The sequence below is a fragment of the Plectrocnemia conspersa genome, unplaced genomic scaffold, assembly GCF_051122295.1.
Source record: "Plectrocnemia conspersa isolate PC_06_02 unplaced genomic scaffold, ASM5112229v1 ptg000005l, whole genome shotgun sequence".
Classification (NCBI taxonomy): domain Eukaryota; kingdom Metazoa; phylum Arthropoda; class Insecta; order Trichoptera; family Polycentropodidae; genus Plectrocnemia; species Plectrocnemia conspersa.
In genome coordinates, this window is record NW_028277169.1 from 30,726,990 (window position 1) to 30,747,382 (window position 20,393).

General features: G+C 41.1%; 1 protein-coding gene across 16 annotated transcripts in view; it reads right to left on the minus strand.

Moving 5' to 3' along the window:
* Positions 1-20,393, minus strand: part of dpy (fibrillin-like protein dumpy) — a 218,877-nt gene that overhangs the window by 8,236 nt on the left and 190,248 nt on the right. For 14 of the 16 annotated variants that reach the window (XM_088185558.1, XM_088185557.1, XM_088185555.1 and 11 more), the window contains 42 exons: positions 19,991-20,296; positions 19,262-19,906; positions 18,773-19,087; positions 18,356-18,691; positions 17,970-18,275; positions 17,544-17,849; positions 16,815-17,459; positions 16,326-16,640; positions 15,909-16,244; positions 15,523-15,828; positions 15,097-15,402; positions 14,695-15,012; positions 14,305-14,628; positions 13,747-14,055; positions 13,338-13,670; positions 12,964-13,269; positions 12,587-12,892; positions 11,857-12,504; positions 11,211-11,525; positions 10,810-11,142; positions 10,434-10,739; positions 10,054-10,359; positions 9,304-9,948; positions 8,926-9,240; positions 8,419-8,739; positions 8,052-8,354; positions 7,680-7,988; positions 7,206-7,520; positions 6,808-7,137; positions 6,428-6,739; positions 5,935-6,264; positions 5,565-5,870; positions 5,194-5,499; positions 4,799-5,125; positions 3,085-3,738; positions 2,823-3,013; positions 2,015-2,102; positions 1,758-1,946; positions 1,338-1,691; positions 1,060-1,272; positions 467-664; positions 60-257 (listed from right to left, as the gene is read on the minus strand). In XM_088185558.1, coding sequence (XP_088041684.1) covers positions 60-257; positions 467-664; positions 1,060-1,272; positions 1,338-1,691; positions 1,758-1,946; positions 2,015-2,102; positions 2,823-3,013; positions 3,085-3,738; positions 4,799-5,125; positions 5,194-5,499; positions 5,565-5,870; positions 5,935-6,264; positions 6,428-6,739; positions 6,808-7,137; positions 7,206-7,520; positions 7,680-7,988; positions 8,052-8,354; positions 8,419-8,739; positions 8,926-9,240; positions 9,304-9,948; positions 10,054-10,359; positions 10,434-10,739; positions 10,810-11,142; positions 11,211-11,525; positions 11,857-12,504; positions 12,587-12,892; positions 12,964-13,269; positions 13,338-13,670; positions 13,747-14,055; positions 14,305-14,628; positions 14,695-15,012; positions 15,097-15,402; positions 15,523-15,828; positions 15,909-16,244; positions 16,326-16,640; positions 16,815-17,459; positions 17,544-17,849; positions 17,970-18,275; positions 18,356-18,691; positions 18,773-19,087; positions 19,262-19,906; positions 19,991-20,296 — 14,130 coding nt within the window. The remainder of the gene's footprint in view (positions 1-59; positions 258-466; positions 665-1,059; positions 1,273-1,337; positions 1,692-1,757; positions 1,947-2,014; positions 2,103-2,822; positions 3,014-3,084; positions 3,739-4,798; positions 5,126-5,193; positions 5,500-5,564; positions 5,871-5,934; positions 6,265-6,427; positions 6,740-6,807; positions 7,138-7,205; positions 7,521-7,679; positions 7,989-8,051; positions 8,355-8,418; positions 8,740-8,925; positions 9,241-9,303; positions 9,949-10,053; positions 10,360-10,433; positions 10,740-10,809; positions 11,143-11,210; positions 11,526-11,856; positions 12,505-12,586; positions 12,893-12,963; positions 13,270-13,337; positions 13,671-13,746; positions 14,056-14,304; positions 14,629-14,694; positions 15,013-15,096; positions 15,403-15,522; positions 15,829-15,908; positions 16,245-16,325; positions 16,641-16,814; positions 17,460-17,543; positions 17,850-17,969; positions 18,276-18,355; positions 18,692-18,772; positions 19,088-19,261; positions 19,907-19,990; positions 20,297-20,393) is intronic. The other 2 variants (XM_088185544.1, XM_088185547.1) reach the window with 2 other exon arrangements.

The following is a 20,393-nucleotide window of genomic DNA, read 5'->3' on the forward strand; positions in this document are numbered from 1 at the left end:
TATCACAATATAAGTAATATATAATTTATAATCACTACTATTTTGATTGTGATCCTTACGTTTGTAACACTGTGCTTGTGGATTACCAGCCCAACCAACGGGACAGAAGCAAACAGGTCTATGCTCTTGAGTTCTGCATTCTGCGTTCATTCCGCAAGGATTTGCAGCTGCACATGGATCTTGACAACGAGAGTTGAAGCAAGCTTTGTCCAAAGCACAGTCTGAATCATGACTACATTCAGGTAGTGAAGAAGGTACTGAAATACGCAAAAATATATTAATTTTAATGGAGACTTAAAAAATTGAATATTATTTATTTTCCTAATATTCTGACTATGATTAAGTAAATTCATTCACTACTACAATAAATTAGTCACAAAGACAGTTGAAACCAGTGATACAAGAAAATAATGCTTTTATCATTGTCAATTTTAATAGAATATCTGAGAAAGCACTGAATATTCACCTGGATAACAATTGATAAATGGATTTCCAATCAAATTTGAGGCACATTTGCAAGTTGCTTTGTGATTCACGGCTTGGCATTCTGCGTTGTGAGCGCACGGGTTTCCAACCACGCATGGATTTACACAAATTCTGTTCAGGCACACTTCTGATTGACCACATTCATCATTGTTTCTACAACCTGGCGTCGATTGTGGGGCTGAAAATGGCATTATTTTATTATAGACTACATAATACACAATATAAACTGAAAGAAAAGCGTTCATTAATTAGTGTGTTGCTGTTTTTTATTACTATTATATAATTCTTAAAAATCTGAAAATAATAATTTTTAATGTGTATATATAATACATTGTGACTTATACTGCTCTATATCTATTGTATATACATTACATTTATTATATACATTGGTTTGAAATCTTCATTGTGATATATACATTTAATTTTACAAGTGCAATTAAATTTAAACAAAAAATCTTTTAACCAATGTTTATAACATACCTATTATCTGTTGTTTTTAAAATAGCTAAATCGACCTAGCAAATTAGTTATTGTATTGTAAAATCATTAAAAAATATATCTCATGATACATACCTAGTTTGCACTCAACGTCGGCGTCTCCAGAATATCCAGAAGGACAAAGACATGCCATAGTTCTTAAAGGCAAAGTGTCCACCACTGTACATTCTGCATTCTTACCACACGGTTTCGTCTCCAAGCATGGATTTTTACAAATTCCGCTGAAGCAAGCTAGCTTACTAGCGCAATCGGCGTCAGACATGCATTGCGGTGGTATTTTAGATTCAACTATAACCAAATCATTGGTTTAGAAGCAAACTTAACACATGATTCACAATATATTTGATACTTACTTCTTTGACACAAAGCATTCGGATTTCCTGTAAAGCCTGGTGGGCATCTACACGTTGCGTAATGATTCAAGACTACGCATTCAGCATTTGATGCGCAATTACATGGACTTCTACATCTTTCATCTCTGCAAGCTAAGTTGTATGGACAGTCGGAATCGGTTACGCATTCTGGCCGTTGACATCTGACGAGCGGATCTCCCTTGAATGATTCTGGACAGTAGCATCTAGCTTTATGGTTAGCGTCTGAGATACACATTGCGTTCAACCCACATTGAGTATACTGGCAAGGATCTACACAGTTCTTATTGATGCAAGCTTGAGTCGGAGGACATTCGGAATCGGTTCGGCAGCCAACTGTATTTTTAAATTATATTAATATCATTAAATTTACTGACAAATGATGAATGATGAATCTCTTACTTTCATAACAGATGGAGTTTGCATTTCCAGTGTATCCGTCGTGGCATGTACAGAACGGTCTATGCGATTGTACTCTGCAAAGGGCATTTTGTCCGCAGGTATTGTACACGCAAGGATTCTTACATTGAGTGTTCATGCAAGTTTTATCACTTGGACATTCACTGTCTTGTACACATTCTGGTTTCGGCACTGAAGATAAATATAAAAATGAATATTCGGATCGTTGTGAAAAAAAACGCAATAATTAATTTACTTACCAGGTTCTTGATATATTACATCACATTTGATTTGCGGTGATCCTGTATATCCTGATGGACATATGCAAACCGCATTATGATTTACAACCTAAAAATATTTATATTTATTAATATCGCAACAAAATACACACATAAACATACATACATATATTAATAACTATAATGTTTAAAAGTGGATATATTATTCATTTCTATGAAATTGATTTAAAATATTTAAATGCATAACTGCACTGAATCAGAAAGTATCCACAAAGATCTTTCAAAATACAATGATACATACGTATTAGAGGTAATGCTGAAATTTTTTGCGATTTCAGAGTTCTTAATGGCTTGTATTTTTTGGGTCAGAATTTTAATACGGTTGTTATATATTACATGGGTCAGAATTTATATTAAAAAATAGATTATAATAGTCCTAAATAGATTCGTTGAAAGTTAATCATGGGTTGTTTAAGTTCTGACCAACAGTTTTGGTGCGAGCAAGATATTTTATAAGTATTTTTTAAAATTTACATGATCTATTTTTATTCTAACCATTTGATATTTATTCTGAGCCTGAATAATATAATTATGATTGTTCATTATTTTAATTCTGATCATTCTAATGGTTTAATAATTAGCAAATGCTCAATGAGAGAGCAGAGAAAGAACAATATTTTATTTTATTTAACATGGAATAAAATTTAAGTAAAAAAATAGGTATTAGAAGTTTCTAAATATTCAAAGACATCTATAAAATCCAGCTGATACATTGGACTATCGTTTGTCATATTATATCAGTAGATTTACAAAATAAATATAGACTTACTTGGCATAAGGCATTAATGCCGCAAGCGTTGATACAGGGATCGCCACATTTCTGCGAATAGCATGCTTTGTCTCTAGCACAATCTTGATTGATGATACATTCCGGATAAATACAGGAAGCAACTCCGTTAATAACGCGACACTGTCCGTTAGGTCCGCAAGGTGACGGATTGCATGGATCTGATGGTGGAGCTATGAAATAAATTTATAAATAAGTATCACCCTGACTGATCAAATCATAATTTATAGATTAAATAGATTACCTGGCATGTCGTTACACTCTACGAATGGATTTCCTATTAACGGTGCCGGACAACTGCAAATCGGACTGTGATTGATGACTTGACATTGAGCTCTATATCCGCAAACACCAGGACAAGGATCAATGCATTTGGTATTAGCGCAAGCTTTGTCTCTTGGACAATCCGAGCTGATGGTACATTCAGGTTTGCATCCACTGCCGAACGGAGATCCGAAAAATCCTGGTAGGCATTCACAGACAGCGCTATTTCTGACTCTGTTGCATCTGGTGTTGGCACCGCAAGGTGACGGATTGCAGGGGTCTGAGGTTTCTAATGGTTTATCTTGAACAGGAACTATGAGACACTGTCTAAAGGCGTCTCCGGTCGTTCCCGGTGGACACGAACAAATTGGTATGTGGTTGGTGACTTGACATTTGGCTCCAATTCCGCAAGTGCCGGGGCAAGGATCTCTGCATTTGTTTGCAATGCAAGCAACTGACATTGGACAGTCCGAGCTAACAAGACATTCGGGTCGACAGCCTTCGTAAGGATTGCCGTGGTATTCTGGTAGACATTCGCATATTGAGTATTGGTTCTCGACACGGCATCTTGCGTTTGATCCGCAAGGATTTGGATAGCACGGATCTCTTGCTTCTGGTGGTGGCAACGGTCTCTCTGTAAAAATTAAATAAGAATAAGTTTACTGTTAAGTAATTTTATATTTTTGCATACACCAACACCAAAATGAAATTAAATATAAAAGTAAGTCCGGAACTGTCTAACAGACTTGGGTAGTTTTGTTCAGTGCAACATTAGGTTAGACAGTTCCATTTATTACACATAAAATCTTGACAAATTTTAAGAATCACATATATGGTAATGCTTCTAATGCGTAGTGATATTTCCATATGGCTGCCACGCCAAAATATATTGTTATTGTATGAAATAAGTATCCAATAATAACGTTGATTCTTATTGTAAAAAATACATATTGGTGCCGTTTGTATTTTTTATACAAAGATAATATAATAAATTTTGTAAAAAGGGTTTAAATGGATTGTTTTTGTATTAAGATAGTACAAATGATTATTAAAAATAATACATATAGTTCGAATAGTAACTGGCAGGTGGCAGTACGAATCAGGCATGCAACATGCAGCAAAGTGAAACAGCGCTGTCATTCGTTTTTTAAGTAAAGAAGAAATGAAACCGATTGAAATTCATCAACAAATGAAAATTTCGTATGGTAAATGCAAGTGTACGAAATGCGAGTAGTCTATAAAATTCTGAAACAACTACATAATGTTCTTAACGTTATTTGACTGCTCAACTATGGGATGGGGAAAAAAGTGGTTTAGGTCCGACAAAGAGGTGCAACATACTGTTCAGCAATTCACTTTTAAAGCGCTGAAAAACTTATATTGAATGTCGTATATAAAAAATAATGTTTTTGTCATCATTACTTTCATATTTTGAACTATGATATAAATAGCAACAATTCAATTTAATACAGTCCAGTTTTAATTTATAATGTAAATCTATAAAAAAATCTAAATATTTTCCTATTATTAAAATCTAAATAATACATAGATAAATATCATAGAATGACAGCTGAAGGGTAATAAATATAAAGGTAATACACATTTATTATAATTCAGCCACTAATACGCAATGCAAAATTATGTGAAACTCATGCCTGATTCCATATAAAATTGCATTGTCAAATAACACTTACGAGGTATGGGTGAGCAGTATCTGAATGGATCCCCGGTTAATCCAGGAGGACACGAACAAGTTGGTGCGTGAAGGATCACATGACACTGTGCGTTGGACGCACAAGTTCCAATGCATGGATTCTGGCACTTTTGATTAACGCAAGCCAATTCTCTAGAACACTCTGAATTAATGACGCATTCGGGCCGGCAATTGGGAGGACTGCTTATAAAGTTGGGTAAGCATGTACAAGCCGGTGAACCATTCACTGCTACACATTGTGAATTTGGTCCGCATGGTGATGGTCGACACGGGTCGTATGGCTCGTCGCGCGGTGGAGGTGGAGCCGCTGTAAATGATATGAACGATTAGAATAAAGTTTTGTATTGGACAATCAATGATGATTATGAATCTCACGTTTTGGATAACATCTTGTGAACGGATCTCCCGTTTGTCCTATCGGACAACTGCATACAGGATTGTGATTGATTACGTTACAGATAGCTGCGAATCCGCACGTTCCTGGGCATGGATCTATGCACTTTTGATTCAAACATGCTTTATCGCTTGTGCAATCGGAGCTTATTACGCATTCAGGTCTACAGCTTGGTGGTGATCCAACGTAACCCAAAAGACATGAGCATACGGCTTGTTCGTTTATGACTCTACATTGACTATTGGGTCCGCATGGGGATGGTTGGCATGGCTCAGTTTTAACTGGTGCTATAAATTATATAAATTAGTTAACATATTCAGTACACTTTTTAGTTATAGTGCAATAATCTTACTTGGAATTGTACGACAGAATACGAATGGATCGCCTGTTAGATGAGCAGGACAAGAACAAATCGGTACGTGGTTTATAACAGTACATTGCGCTTCTCTTCCGCAAGTTCCAGGACAAGGATCTATACATTTGTTTAAAATGCAAGCTTTATTCCCTAAGCAGTCATAGTTTTGGATGCATTCTGGCCGGCAACCCAAATAAGGATTTCCTTGATATTCGTTCAAACAAGTACATATACCGTTGTTACATTGAGCGTTTGCACCACATGGTGATGGATTGCAAGGGTCTTGTTTTACAATTTCTGGCGCTGAAAATATAATGTGTTATTTCTTGTTTTTACTAAGTGTATGTATATATAAGTAAGTATATACCTTCTTGTTTTAGAGTACAATATCTGAATGGATCGCCAGTGTACTGCGGTATGCATGTACATATCGGCATATGATTCAAGACGTTGCATTGTGCATTTACACCACACGATCCTGGACATGGATCTCTACATTTTTCATTGATGCAAGCCTTGTCACTCAAGCAGTCTGTGTTTACAGAGCATTCAGGTCTACAATTTGTAGGTGAACCAATGTATGATGGTAAACATGCACAAGACGGTGATCCATTAACATCTCTACATTCAGAATATGGACCACATGGGCTAGGAACGCAGGGGTTTTGATACACAACGTCTTTAACGGGTTCTTGTTCTAAAATTAATGATTAGTTATTCATACATTTATTAGGTTTTTATTGATAGTAGCCAGAGTTTGGATCATGGGTGCTTATTGCATTATTTTTAATAAAAAAGCAGTGTTTTGTTATTTAGTAGCATTCAAGATCCGGACTCTGATGATTACTCATTGAACTTACGAGGAATGCGATAACATCTTGAGAATGGATCGCCAGTATACCCATTGATACAAGTGCAAACGGGGCTATGATAGTAAACATTGCAGTTTGTGTTTTGTCCGCACGGTTGTGGACATGGATTGACACATTTTTGATTTACGCAAGCTTTGTCTTGAAGACATTCAGAACTGACTACACATTCTGGTCGGCAATTTGGTGGTGATCCGATAAAGTTGGGTTCACAAGTGCATACAGCTTGATTGTTTATCTCTCGGCAAACACTATTTGGTCCACATGGTGATGGTTGACACGGGTTCTTTGGTACTTTAATAGCTATCATCATAATTATACGATTAACAAAAAAAATATAATAAATAATTTATTATCCAGCTATAACTTACGTTTATATTGAATACTACAAACGATAAACGGATCTCCTGTATATCCACTCAAACATGTACAAGATGGTGAATGATTTATGACTTGACAGATTGCATTTTGACCGCATACACCGACACATGGATCGACGCATCTGTTTTGAGTGCAAGCCTTGTTTGAAGGACAATCAGTATTGAGCACACATTCCGGACGGCATCCTTCATAAGGATTACCGAAGTAATTTGGTAAGCATGTGCAAGATCCGGCGTTATTTTGCTCTCGGCACATTGCGTTTGCTCCGCATGGATTTGGAAGACATGGATAAATCAAATCGGCCGGACGGGGACTAGTTTCTATCGTGTATGTTTAAATTATAAATATGTTCATGGATCATAATATTTTATATATAGATTTAACCAACCTTCTTTCAATATACAACTTCTGAACGGATCTCCATAATAACCATTAATGCATGCGCAATTCGGCGAGTGACTCACAACTCGGCATTCGGCGTTCTGTCCACAAACTCCAGGACACGGATCTTTACATCTGTTATCAATACAAGCTAAGTGATAAGCACATTCAGAGTTGCTTGTACATTCATATCTGCAGTTCGGTGGTGCGCCTATTGTGTTCGCTAAGCAACGACAAGTGTACGAATCGCCGTTCACTTTACATTCACCGAATTGCCCACAAGGTGACGGCTGACAAGGATCTCTAATCTCTGGAGTGTTTTCTATAGTACAAAAATTCAAGAATCAGCGAATGTTTCAATTAGCATTATAATATATATAGAATTCATCAAAATAGTTGGTACTGTTACTCAATATTTATATATGTAGTATATATATTATATAAAAATATATATATTATATATGTATATAAAGGTTCTTACGTATTATGAGGCAGCGTACAAATGGATCGCCAGTGTAACCGGCGTTACATGTACAGATAGGATTATGATTCAAAACTTGACATTTGGCATTGTATCCGCACGATCCCGGACAAGGATCTATGCATTTCTGGTTCGAACAAGCTTCACTGAGACGGCAGTCTCCGCTTGTTACACATTCTGGACGACAAGTTGGCGGTGAGCCTATATAACCAGTGATGCAAGAGCAAACAGCTTGGTTGTTTATCTCGCGGCAAACACTATTTGGACCACAAGGTGATGGTTGGCAAGGATTTGATGGCAATACTGGAGCTATCATAAACAAGTGTTAATATTTTTTTTATATAAAGATATTATGAATGAAAAGATCAATACCTTTATAAGCATAACAATTGACAAAAGCATTTCCAGTAGTATCCAATGGACAAGAGCACATCGGAACATGGTTGATGACATCACATAAAGCATTCTGTCCACAGGCATTCAAGCATGGATTATTGCATTTATTTCTAATACAAGCTTTATCTCTGGAGCAATCTTCGTTTAGGATACACTCCGGACGACAACCGCTATACGGATCGCCATAATAATTGGTCAAACATGAACAGACACCATTTTCACATTTGGTGTTTGATCCGCACAATCTGCACGGATCACTCGGCACAGGTACGGGAGTATCTATAAATTAAATTCATGAGATTCATTCAACACTATATGTTATATTATTGTTTTATAATGCTACCTTGCGGTATTGGTTGACAGCTTGTAAATGGATCTCCTGTGTATCTTTCTATGCATGTACATATGGGAGTGTGATTGATGACATTACACCTAGCGTTCAATCCGCACGATCCTGGACATGGATCTTGACATTTAGTGTTAATGCAAGCCAAATTGCTACTGCAATCTGAATTGATTGTACATTCAGGTCTACAATTTGGAGGAGTTCCTATGAAGTTTGATAAGCATGTGCAAGATGGTACATCTCCGACTCTTTGGCATATTGAATTAGGTCCGCACGGTGACGGCACACAAGGATTGGTTTCAATAGGTTCAATTTTAGCTATAAAAAACATTGTTACATTAATATTCCAGCTTGTTTATATATGTATATTGTACATATACACAGTAATGTTCTATTTAAATTCAAATTAAATAAATTAAATAGATAGGGACAGATTGTTTCAAAATAATTATTTTATTAACTAGTAACGTATATATGCAAAGATTAATAATTGTTTTAACTTACAGGGAGGAACCAATGTGCATCTACTAAACGGATCTCCTGTATATCCGACTTTACAAGAACAAATTGGACTGTGGTTTACTACAATACATGTGGCTCCAGCTCCGCACGTTCCCGGACATGGATCGATACATTTTTTATTACTGCAACTCTTATCTGACGAGCATTCTGAGTTACTGACACATTCAGGTCTACAATTTGGAGGGTTTCCAATCATCATGTCTATGCAAGCGCAAGTGGCTTGATTGTTGTTTATTCTACATACAGAATTGGGTCCACAAGGGTTTGGTTCACACGGTGAAGATAGAATTTCTAGTGCTATAAATAAATTAATGTTAAATATTTTTAATTTATATTAATATTCGATATAAATGTACTAACGTCTTTGAATAACGTTGCAGTATTGGTACGCATTTCCTGTATATCCCTCAATGCATGTACAAGTCGGTAAGTGATTAACTGCTTGACAGTAAGCGTTTGTTCCACACGCTCCGATACAAGGATCTACACATTTATTTCCAATACAAGCTCTATTAGAAGAACAATCGGTGCTCACAACACATTCTGGTTTGCAAACTTCATATGGATTTCCAAAATATCCAAGTATGCAAGTGCAAGATCCGGCATTGTTCAATTCTCTGCATTCGGCGTTCGCTCCACACGGCGATGGATAGCATGGAGTGAGAGAATCTTTGCTGGGTTGTACTTCTATCGGCAAGCATTGCGTGAACGGATTGCCTGTATATCCAGATATACACGTGCATGTCGGACTATGATTCACTACATAACATTGAGCGTTAACTCCGCACGAGCCGGGGCAAGGATCTTTACATTTCTGAGAAATGCATGCCATATTCGATGAACAATCGTTATTTGATATACATTCTGGGCGACAATTTGGAGGCGATCCTATGAATGTAGGTAAGCATCTACAAGAGTGTGTATCCCCGATTTGTTTACATTCACTGTTTGGCCCGCATGGTGACGGGTTACACGGATCGCTTGGAATAGGATCTCTTTGAGGTGCTAAAATATTAATATATATGTGAATATAAAAAATATATATACTAAAAGTATCATTATATATGTTAAAATAAAATATATATATATAAAAAGACGATGTTCACTTACGAATAGTGTAACATCTGGTGAACGGATCTCCAGTGTAACCAGATATACAAGAACAGATGGGATTATGATGAATGACGTTACACTTTGTATTGATTCCACAAGTTCCAGGGCAAGGGTCTATACATTTTTGATTCGAGCACGCCTTATCTTGAGGGCATTCCGAGCTAACGACGCATTCTGGTCTACAAGTAGGTGGGCTTCCGATGAATCCCATTAAACAAGAACATACTCCTTGTCCATTTATTTCCCGACATTGACTGTTTGGACCGCACGGTGATGGAGAACAGGGATTTGTTTTTACCGGAGCTATATTTATAATAATAAAATGTTTTAATAAGAAAATGAGGCAATTCTTCTGAGTGCTTTGTATTGTTATATACCTTGAATAGGTCTGCATTCAATAAATGCGTTTCCAATCATTCCTTGAGGGCAGTTACACATTGGTATATGATTGATTACTTCACAAATTGCATTTTGGCCGCAAGTTCCAGGACATGGATCTGAGCATTTATTTCGTATGCATGCTTTATTTCTAGCACAATCAGCACTAACGACACATTCTGGTCTACATCCTGAGTAAGGATCTCCTTGATATTCAGGAATACAAGTACAAATACCATTGTTGCAATTGGCGTTAGGTCCGCATGGTGATGGATTGCAAGGATCGGACGCTTGAGGTACGACAGCTAAAATTTAATATAATCCGTCTGTATAATGTAAATTCTATATAAGAATAAATTTGTAAATTAATCTTACGTGGAGGTTTCGGATAACAGTTTGTAAATGGATCTCCAGTGTATCCATCAGGACATGTGCATATTGGTGTGTGGTTGATTACTGAGCACTGAGCTTGGAGACCGCATGAACCAGGGCATGGGTCGCGGCACTTTTCATTCATGCAAGCTTTATTACTTGGACATTCCGGATTAATGGTACACTCAGATCTACAATTAGGTGGACTTCCGATGTAATTAGATAGACATGTGCAAGATGGTACTCCTCCTATATCTCTGCATTGAGAGTTAAGTCCGCAAGGAGTTGGTACACATGGATCTCTATACGGATCTCTTTTTGGTGGTTCAATTGGAGCTGAAATTTAATAGTGATAATGATTTTTCCCATAAACTTTTAGCATATTAATAAATAAAAAAACTCACGAGGTATTGAATAACATCTAGAGAAAGGATCTCCCGTATATCCTTGATTGCATGAGCATATGGGACTATGATTGTTGACACTGCATCGGGCATTAGTTCCGCAAGGGCCAGGACATGGGTCTGTACATTTCTGATTGAAACAAGCTTTGTCTTGCGGACATTCAGAACTGACTACACATTCAGGTCGGCAAGCAGGCGGTGATCCAATATACGACGGTAAACATGAACAAACTGCTTGCATGTTTATTTCTCTACATTGACTGTTGGGTCCGCAAGGTGTTGGGTTGCACGGGTTAACAGGAAGAGTAAGAGCAGCTGTTGTAAAAAAATATATGTAATTAACAAGAGGCTCTCGTCAATATTGATTATTTTTTTTGGTAAAATGTTAAAAAGATTTATTCTTAACTGTATAAAAATGATGCTTATAAAAGATTATGGTAAGTTTAATCATAGTGATACAATAACAAAATCATGATTCTAAAAAAGATACTTTTTCTACTTGAAAAATCTACAATAATGAGTCTACTGCATCCATTTATTTAAGTAAATATTGGTGGCACATATACTAACACAAGCCGCTGTAGGAGTATTTAAGTTAAAAATGATAATACGGTATAGATAATTTGTTATAAATATAAAATCTTACGTTCACGGTACACGTTGCAGTAACGGAATGGATCTCCAGTATAACCGATTCTGCAAGTGCAAGACGGCAGATGGTTTATCACTTGGCAATCGGAGTTTTGGCCGCAAGTTCCAGGGCAAGGGTCTTGGCATTTGTTTCTTATACAAGCTCTGTTCGATGGACAGTCAGAATTTATGACGCATTCAGGTCTACATCCTTCGTATGGATTTCCAAAATATTCTGGTAGACATGAGCATGACCCGGCGCCGAATTGCTCTTTGCAAATAGCGTTAGCACCGCATGGTGACGGCGTACAAGGCGTGGGTCTTTCTTTTTCCGTTGGAGGATCTGCCTGTTGCACAAAGCATTGTACGAACGGATCGCCCGTGTATCCTACAGTGCAAATGCACATCGGTGTATGACTAACTACTCTACATTCAGCATTTGCACCGCAAGATCCTGGACATGGATCTTTGCATTTGTTATTAATACATGCTAAATGGCTAGAGCATTCTGAATTGCTAGCGCATTCTGGTCTACAATTTGGTGGAGAGCCTATAAATTCTGGTAAGCATGAGCAAGATGGCGAATCGCCAGCTTGCTTACATTGCGAATTAGGTCCACATGGTGAGGGCTGACAAGGGTTTACAAAAATTGGTGGCGTATCCACTAAAATAATAAACATAAATATACATCTGCACTTTACAATTAATTCTACATCATTAAGCGTATTATCAAATGTTGAACTTACATATAGGAGAACATCTTACAAATGGATCGCCGGTGTATCTGTTTTGGCATGTGCAAATCGGATTATGGTTTACTACTTCGCATCTTGCACCTATTCCGCATGTACCAGGACAAGGATTTATACATTTTTGATTGCTACAAGCCTCATTTTGAGGACATTCAGAGCTAACGATGCATTCAGGCCTACAAGTCGGTGGACTTCCAATATATCCTGGTACACATGAGCAGACGGCTTGCCCATTAATTTCTCTACATTGGCTGTTTGGTCCGCACGGAGATGGGTTACAAGGATTTGTAACAACCGGATCTAAGGTGTTTTAAAGTTTATATTATAGAACTTATAATATAATATGAACTTTATAAACAAAATATATATACCTCGCATTGGTCTACATTCAACGAAAGCGTTACCACTCATTCCTTGAGGACAAGTACACATAGGAATATGATTTATTACATCACAATTTGCATTTTGGCCGCATGTTCCTGGACAAGGGTCTAAGCATTTGTTTCTCATACAAGCCTTGTTCCATGGACAATCTGCACTCACGACGCATTCTGGTCTACAACCTGCGTAAGGATCTCCTTGATATTCGGGAATACAAGTGCAAACTCCATCGTTACAATTAGCATTAGGCCCACAAGGTGATGGATTGCAAGGGTCTGAAGCTTGAGGTTCAACAGCTAAAGTAAAATAATATTTTAATGCTTTGTACAACTAAAACAAAATATTTTATTTGTGTTAAACTTACGCAGTGGCTTGGGATAACAATTTGTAAATGGATCACCTGTGTATCCATCTATACATGTACAAATTGGAGTGTGATTTACAACCGCACACTGCGCGTTCAAACCACATGAGCCTGGGCATGGATCTCTACATTTTTCATTCATGCATGCTTTATTACTTGGACACTCAGGATTGATTGTGCATTCTGATCTACAATTCGGAGGACTTCCCATATAGTTTTGTAAGCAGCTACAAGAAGGCACTCCTCCAATATCTCTACATTGAGAATTTGGACCACATGGTGATGGTACACAAGGGTTTACATAGTCTTGTTTAGGTGGTTCTGGAGGTGGCACTGAAATTTTTTTGTTGTAAATATACATATGTACAGAACGAGTTATATTTTTGTAATGAAAAGCATTATTTCTTACATGGTGTACACAAGGTGAATGGATCTCCAGTGTAGCCATTGATGCAAGAACATATTGGACTATGGCTTATTGTTTGGCAATTTGTATTTCTTCCACAGTGTTTTGGACAAGGATCGGCACATTTGTTATTAATGCACGCCATATTCAAAGAACATTCAGAACTTAAGGTACATTCTGGTCGACAAGAAGGTGGTGTGCCTATATATCCAGGCAAGCAACTACATGTTGCTTGACCATTTGATTGTCTGCATTGGCTATTTGGTCCACAAGGTGATGGATTACAAGGGTCTGTTGCTATTGGATCTTTCGCTAAAAAGTAATATGAAAATATTAAATTATTTTAGTATGATTGTTGAGTTAATATGGTTACACGTTATTCCTACAAAACCTTTAAAAAATTTACATAATAACTACCTTAATTCAATTTAAAATGTTTTAAGCTTATCGCAAAACAAAAAAAAAGTGCCGATACATTCAACATATAACTCAATATTATTTCTAGTTTATGTTTCAATCTGTACAAAAATTAAAAAAAAGCTAAAACAACAGTAAACTTACGCGTAGTTTGCAAATTACAATATCGGAAAGGATCGCCCGTATAACCGACGCGACAATAACATGTTGGAAGATGGTTTATAACTTGACAGTCAGCATTCGTAGAACAAGTTCCAGGGCAAGGATCTTGGCATTTTTCGCGAACACACGCACGATTAGAAGGACAATCAGAATTAACAACACATTCGGGTCGGCAGCCCTCGTAAGGGTTTCCAAAATATCCAGCCCTACAAGTACACGATCCTGATTTTTGCCTCTCAATACAAATTGCGTTAATTCCACAAGGTGATGGAGTACAAGGAGTAGACACATCATGTATGACAGCTGCTACAAATTTGAAATTAATTAATTCGAATCAATTGTTAAATATATTGCAAGCTTGTGTAATAAAACCTTGAAGTTCATAGCATCTAATAAAGGGATCGCCTGTGAGTTGCTGTGCACAAACACATTGTGGTGAATGGCTGACAACTCTACAATGGGCATTAAATCCACAAGATCCTGGGCAAGGATCTTTGCACTTCTGGTTAATGCACGCAAGATGACTCGAGCATTCGGAGTTGCTTACGCACTCCGGCCTACAGTTTGGTGGGGATCCTATGAATTCTGGCAGGCACGTGCAAGATGGAGAATCGCCCACTTCCCTACATTGGGAATTGGGACCGCACGGCGAGGGTTGGCATGGGTTCACGGGCACGGGGAGTGATTCCGCTGTGGAGTTTAAAACGTTCGAGTTTTAGGTCCATAGTAGTGAAAAAGCGCTTTGTTCACAAAAATAGCGTAGCTGAATCTTACGTATGGGTTGACATCTGACGAACGGATCGCCAGTGTATCTGGCCGGGCACGAGCATATGGGATTATGGTTTATCACTTCGCATCTGGCGCCTACTCCGCAAGTTCCTGGGCACGGGTCTCTACATTTCTGATTGCTACAGGCCTCGTTTTGGGGACACTCTGAACTGACAACGCATTCGGGTCTGCAGGAGGGCGGGCTTCCTATAAATCCTGGTACGCAAGAGCACACGGCTTGTCCGTTGATTTCTCTGCATTGACTGTTGGGACCGCAGGGCGACGGACTACAAGGGTTCGTCACGACTGGAGCTGTTCGGGGGCAAAGTGTTCAGAAATAAGCGTCACGCTAGTAACGAGTGAGAATGAAATAGCGACGAAGCGGTCATAATTCAAGGTGTTAGTCGCAATAGGCATTGTCATTGAACGTACCCTGCATTGGTCTGCAGTCGACGAACGCGTTTCCAGACATTCCCGGCGGGCAATTGCACATTGGTATGTGATTGATAACGTCGCAAACTGCGTTTTGACCGCAAGTGCCGGGGCACGGGTCTTGGCATTTGTTTCGCATGCAAGCCCTGTCTCTAGGACAGTCTGCGCTAACGACGCATTCAGGTCTACATCCATAGTAAGGGTCTCCTTGGTATTCGGGAATGCAAGTGCAAACGCCGTCATTGCAATTTGCGTTTGATCCGCACGGAGACGGATTGCAAGGGTCTGCCGCTTGGGGTTCAACAGCTAGAATTATACATCAACGTAAGTGAAGTCACGGGTTCATTGGCTAAAGTTATATCAAACTAGGGGTAACTGATTCTTACGTGGTGGCGGTTTCGGATAGCAGTTCGAAAACGGATCTCCTGTGTATCCGTCGGGACAAGTGCACGCCGGAGTATGATTGATGACGTTGCATTGAGCTCCGACACCGCACGATCCCGGACAGGGATCGCGACATTTTTCTGTCATGCAAGCCCTGTTGCTTGGGCATTCCGGATTAATTGTGCACTCGGGTCTACAGTTCGGTGGGCTTCCTGCGTAATTGGGTAGGCAAGAGCACGACGGCACGCCGCCAATGTCTCTGCATTGAGAGTTAAGACCGCACGGTGACGGTACGCAAGGATCTCTGTAAGGGTCGTTCTGTACGAGCGCTGTCGGGGCTGAAATCGAACGTGTGCCGTGAATTTAATGAGACGAAAAAGCGATTCGGTGCCAACCGTGGCAATTATATTTAAGCTCACGAGGAATCGGGTAACATCTAGAGAAGGGGTCTCCTGTGTATCCCTGGTTGCACGAGCATATGGGACTGTGGTTGTTGACGGTGCATCGGGCGTTAGTACCGCAAGGGCCTGGGCAAGGGTTGGTACATTTCTGATTGAAACAAGCCTTGTCTTGCGAACATTCGGAACTGACTACGCACTCGGGCCTACACGCGGGCGGCGACCCGACGTACGAAGGTAAGCACGAACAGACTCCCTGTCCGTTCACTACTCTGCACTGACTGTTGGGACCGCAAGGCGATGGGTTGCAAGGATCGACTGGGTCCGCTTGAACGGCTGGCGAAAACACAAAACATGTTTATAACGATTTAAACGCGTTCCTACCCCACCTGTTTTCGGGAAATTAAATACGCGGCAAAAAAACGATCGCGAACAAACTTGTTTTAAATATCGATCTAGATAGGCGAGAGAAAAACGCACGGTCGATTAAATCTAACGATGATAGCTTACGTGGTTGGTATACGTTGCAGTAACGGAACGGATCTCCCGTGTATCCTGGCCTGCACGTGCAAGAAGGAAGATGGTTTACTACTTGACAGTCCGCGTTGGGACCGCACGTTCCTGGACATGGGTCTTGACATTTGTTTCTGAGGCACGCTCTGTTTGATTGACAGTCAGTGTTTATGACACATTCCGGTCTACATCCCTCGTACGGGTTTCCAAAGTATTCGGGCTGACATGTGCATGATCCTGCGCCGTTTTGTTCTCTGCAAACGGCGTTAGCTCCACAAGGAGATGGCGAGCAAGGAGCCGGGCGCTCTTCGCGCGGAGGATCAGATTGTTGCGTGAAACATTGCGAGAACGGATCACCCGTGAATCCTACCGCGCATACGCACATCGGAGTATGACTGACAACGCGACATTCGGCGTTGGCACCGCAAGATCCAGGACACGGGTCTCTGCACTTCTGGTTTATGCACGCAAGGTGACTCGAGCATTCGGAGTTGCTTACGCACTCCGGCCTACAGTTTGGTGGGGATCCTATGAATTCTGGCAGGCACGTGCAAGATGGAGAATCGCCCACTTCCCTACATTGGGAATTGGGACCGCACGGCGAGGGTTGGCATGGGTTCACGGGCACGGGGAGTGATTCCGCTGTGGAGTTTAAAACGTTCGAGTTTTAGGTCCATAGTAGTGAAAAAGCGCTTTGTTCACAAAAATAGCGTAGCTGAATCTTACGTATGGGTTGACATCTGACGAACGGATCGCCAGTGTATCTGGCCGGGCACGAGCATATGGGATTATGGTTTATCACTTCGCATCTGGCGCCTACTCCGCAAGTTCCTGGGCACGGGTCTCTACATTTCTGATTGCTACAGGCCTCGTTTTGGGGACACTCTGAACTGACAACGCATTCGGGTCTGCAGGAGGGCGGGCTTCCTATAAATCCTGGTACGCAAGAGCACACGGCTTGTCCGTTGATTTCTCTGCATTGACTGTTGGGACCGCAGGGCGACGGACTACAAGGGTTCGTCACGACTGGAGCTGTTCGGGGGCAAAGTGTTCAGAAATAAGCGTCACGCTAGTAACGAGTGAGAATGAAATAGCGACGAAGCGGTCATAATTCAAGGTGTTAGTCGCAATAGGCATTGTCATTGAACGTACCCTGCATTGGTCTGCAGTCGACGAACGCGTTTCCAGACATTCCCGGCGGGCAATTGCACATTGGTATGTGATTGATAACGTCGCAAACTGCGTTTTGACCGCAAGTGCCGGGGCACGGGTCTTGGCATTTGTTTCGCATGCAAGCCCTGTCTCTAGGACAGTCTGCGCTAACGACGCATTCAGGTCTACATCCATAGTAAGGGTCTCCTTGGTATTCGGGAATGCAAGTGCAAACGCCGTCATTGCAATTTGCGTTTGATCCGCACGGAGACGGATTGCAAGGGTCTGCCGCTTGGGGTTCAACAGCTAGAATTATACATCAACGTAAGTGAAGTCACGGGTTCATTGGCTAAAGTTATATCAAACTAGGGGTAACTGATTCTTACGTGGTGGCGGTTTCGGATAGCAGTTCGAAAACGGATCTCCTGTGTATCCGTCGGGACAAGTGCACGCCGGAGTATGATTGATGACGTTGCATTGAGCTCCGACACCGCACGATCCCGGACAGGGATCGCGACATTTTTCTGTCATGCAAGCCCTGTTGCTTGGGCATTCCGGATTAATTGTGCACTCGGGTCTACAGTTCGGTGGGCTTCCTGCGTAATTGGGTAGGCAAGAGCACGACGGCACGCCGCCAATGTCTCTGCATTGAGAGTTAAGACCGCACGGTGACGGTACGCAAGGATCTCTGTAAGGGTCGTTCTGTACGAGCGCTGTCGGGGCTGAAATCGAACGTGTGCCGTGAATTTAATGAGACGAAAAAGCGATTCGGTGCCAACCGTGGCAATTATATTTAAACTCACGAGGAATCGGGTAACATCTAGAGAAGGGGTCTCCTGTGTATCCCTGGTTGCACGAGCATATGGGACTGTGGTTGTTGACGGTGCATCGGGCGTTAGTACCGCAAGGGCCTGGGCAAGGGTTGGTACATTTCTGATTGAAACAAGCCTTGTCTTGCGAACATTCGGAACTGACTACGCACTCGGGCCTACACGCGGGCGGCGACCCGACGTACGAAGGTAAGCACGAACAGACTCCCTGTCCGTTCACTACTCTGCACTGACTGTTGGGACCGCAAGGCGATGGGTTGCAAGGATCGACTGGGTCCGCTTGAACGGCTGGCGAAAACACAAAACATGTTTATAACGATTTAAACGCGTTCCTACCCCACCTGTTTTCGGGAAATTAAATACGCGGCAAAAAAACGATCGCGAACAAACTTGTTTTAAATATCGATCTAGATAGGCGAGAGAAAAACGCACGGTCGATTAAATCTAACGATGATAGCTTACGTGGTTGGTATACGTTGCAGTAACGGAACGGATCTCCCGTGTATCCTGGCCTGCACGTGCAAGAAGGAAGATGGTTTACTACTTGACAGTCCGCGTTGGGACCGCACGTTCCTGGACATGGGTCTTGACATTTGTTTCTGAGGCACGCTCTGTTTGATTGACAGTCAGTGTTTATGACACATTCCGGTCTACATCCCTCGTACGGGTTTCCAAAGTATTCGGGCTGACATGTGCATGATCCTGCGCCGTTTTGTTCTCTGCAAACGGCGTTAGCTCCACAAGGAGATGGCGAGCAAGGAGCCGGGCGCTCTTCGCGCGGAGGATCAGATTGTTGCGTGAAACATTGCGAGAACGGATCACCCGTGAATCCTACCGCGCATACGCACATCGGAGTATGACTGACAACGCGACATTCGGCGTTGGCACCGCAAGATCCAGGACACGGGTCTCTGCACTTCTGGTTTATGCACGCAAGGTGACTCGAGCATTCGGAGTTGCTTACGCACTCCGGCCTACAGTTTGGTGGGGATCCTATGAATTCTGGCAGGCACGTGCAAGATGGAGAATCGCCCACTTCCCTACATTGGGAATTGGGACCGCACGGCGAGGGTTGGCATGGGTTCACGGGCACGGGGAGTGATTCCGCTGTGGAGTTTAAAACGTTCGAGTTTTAGGTCCATAGTAGTGAAAAAGCGCTTTGTTCACAAAAATAGCGTAGCTGAATCTTACGTATGGGTTGACATCTGACGAACGGATCGCCAGTGTATCTGGCCGGGCACGAGCATATGGGATTATGGTTTATCACTTCGCATCTGGCGCCTACTCCGCAAGTTCCTGGGCACGGGTCTCTACATTTCTGATTGCTACAGGCCTCGTTTTGGGGACACTCTGAACTGACAACGCATTCGGGTCTGCAGGAGGGCGGGCTTCCTATAAATCCTGGTACGCAAGAGCACACGGCTTGTCCGTTGATTTCTCTGCATTGACTGTTGGGACCGCAGGGCGACGGACTACAAGGGTTCGTCACGACTGGAGCTGTTCGGGGGCAAAGTGTTCAGAAATAAGCGTCACGCTAGTAACGAGTGAGAATGAAATAGCGACGAAGCGGTCATAATTCAAGGTGTTAGTCGCA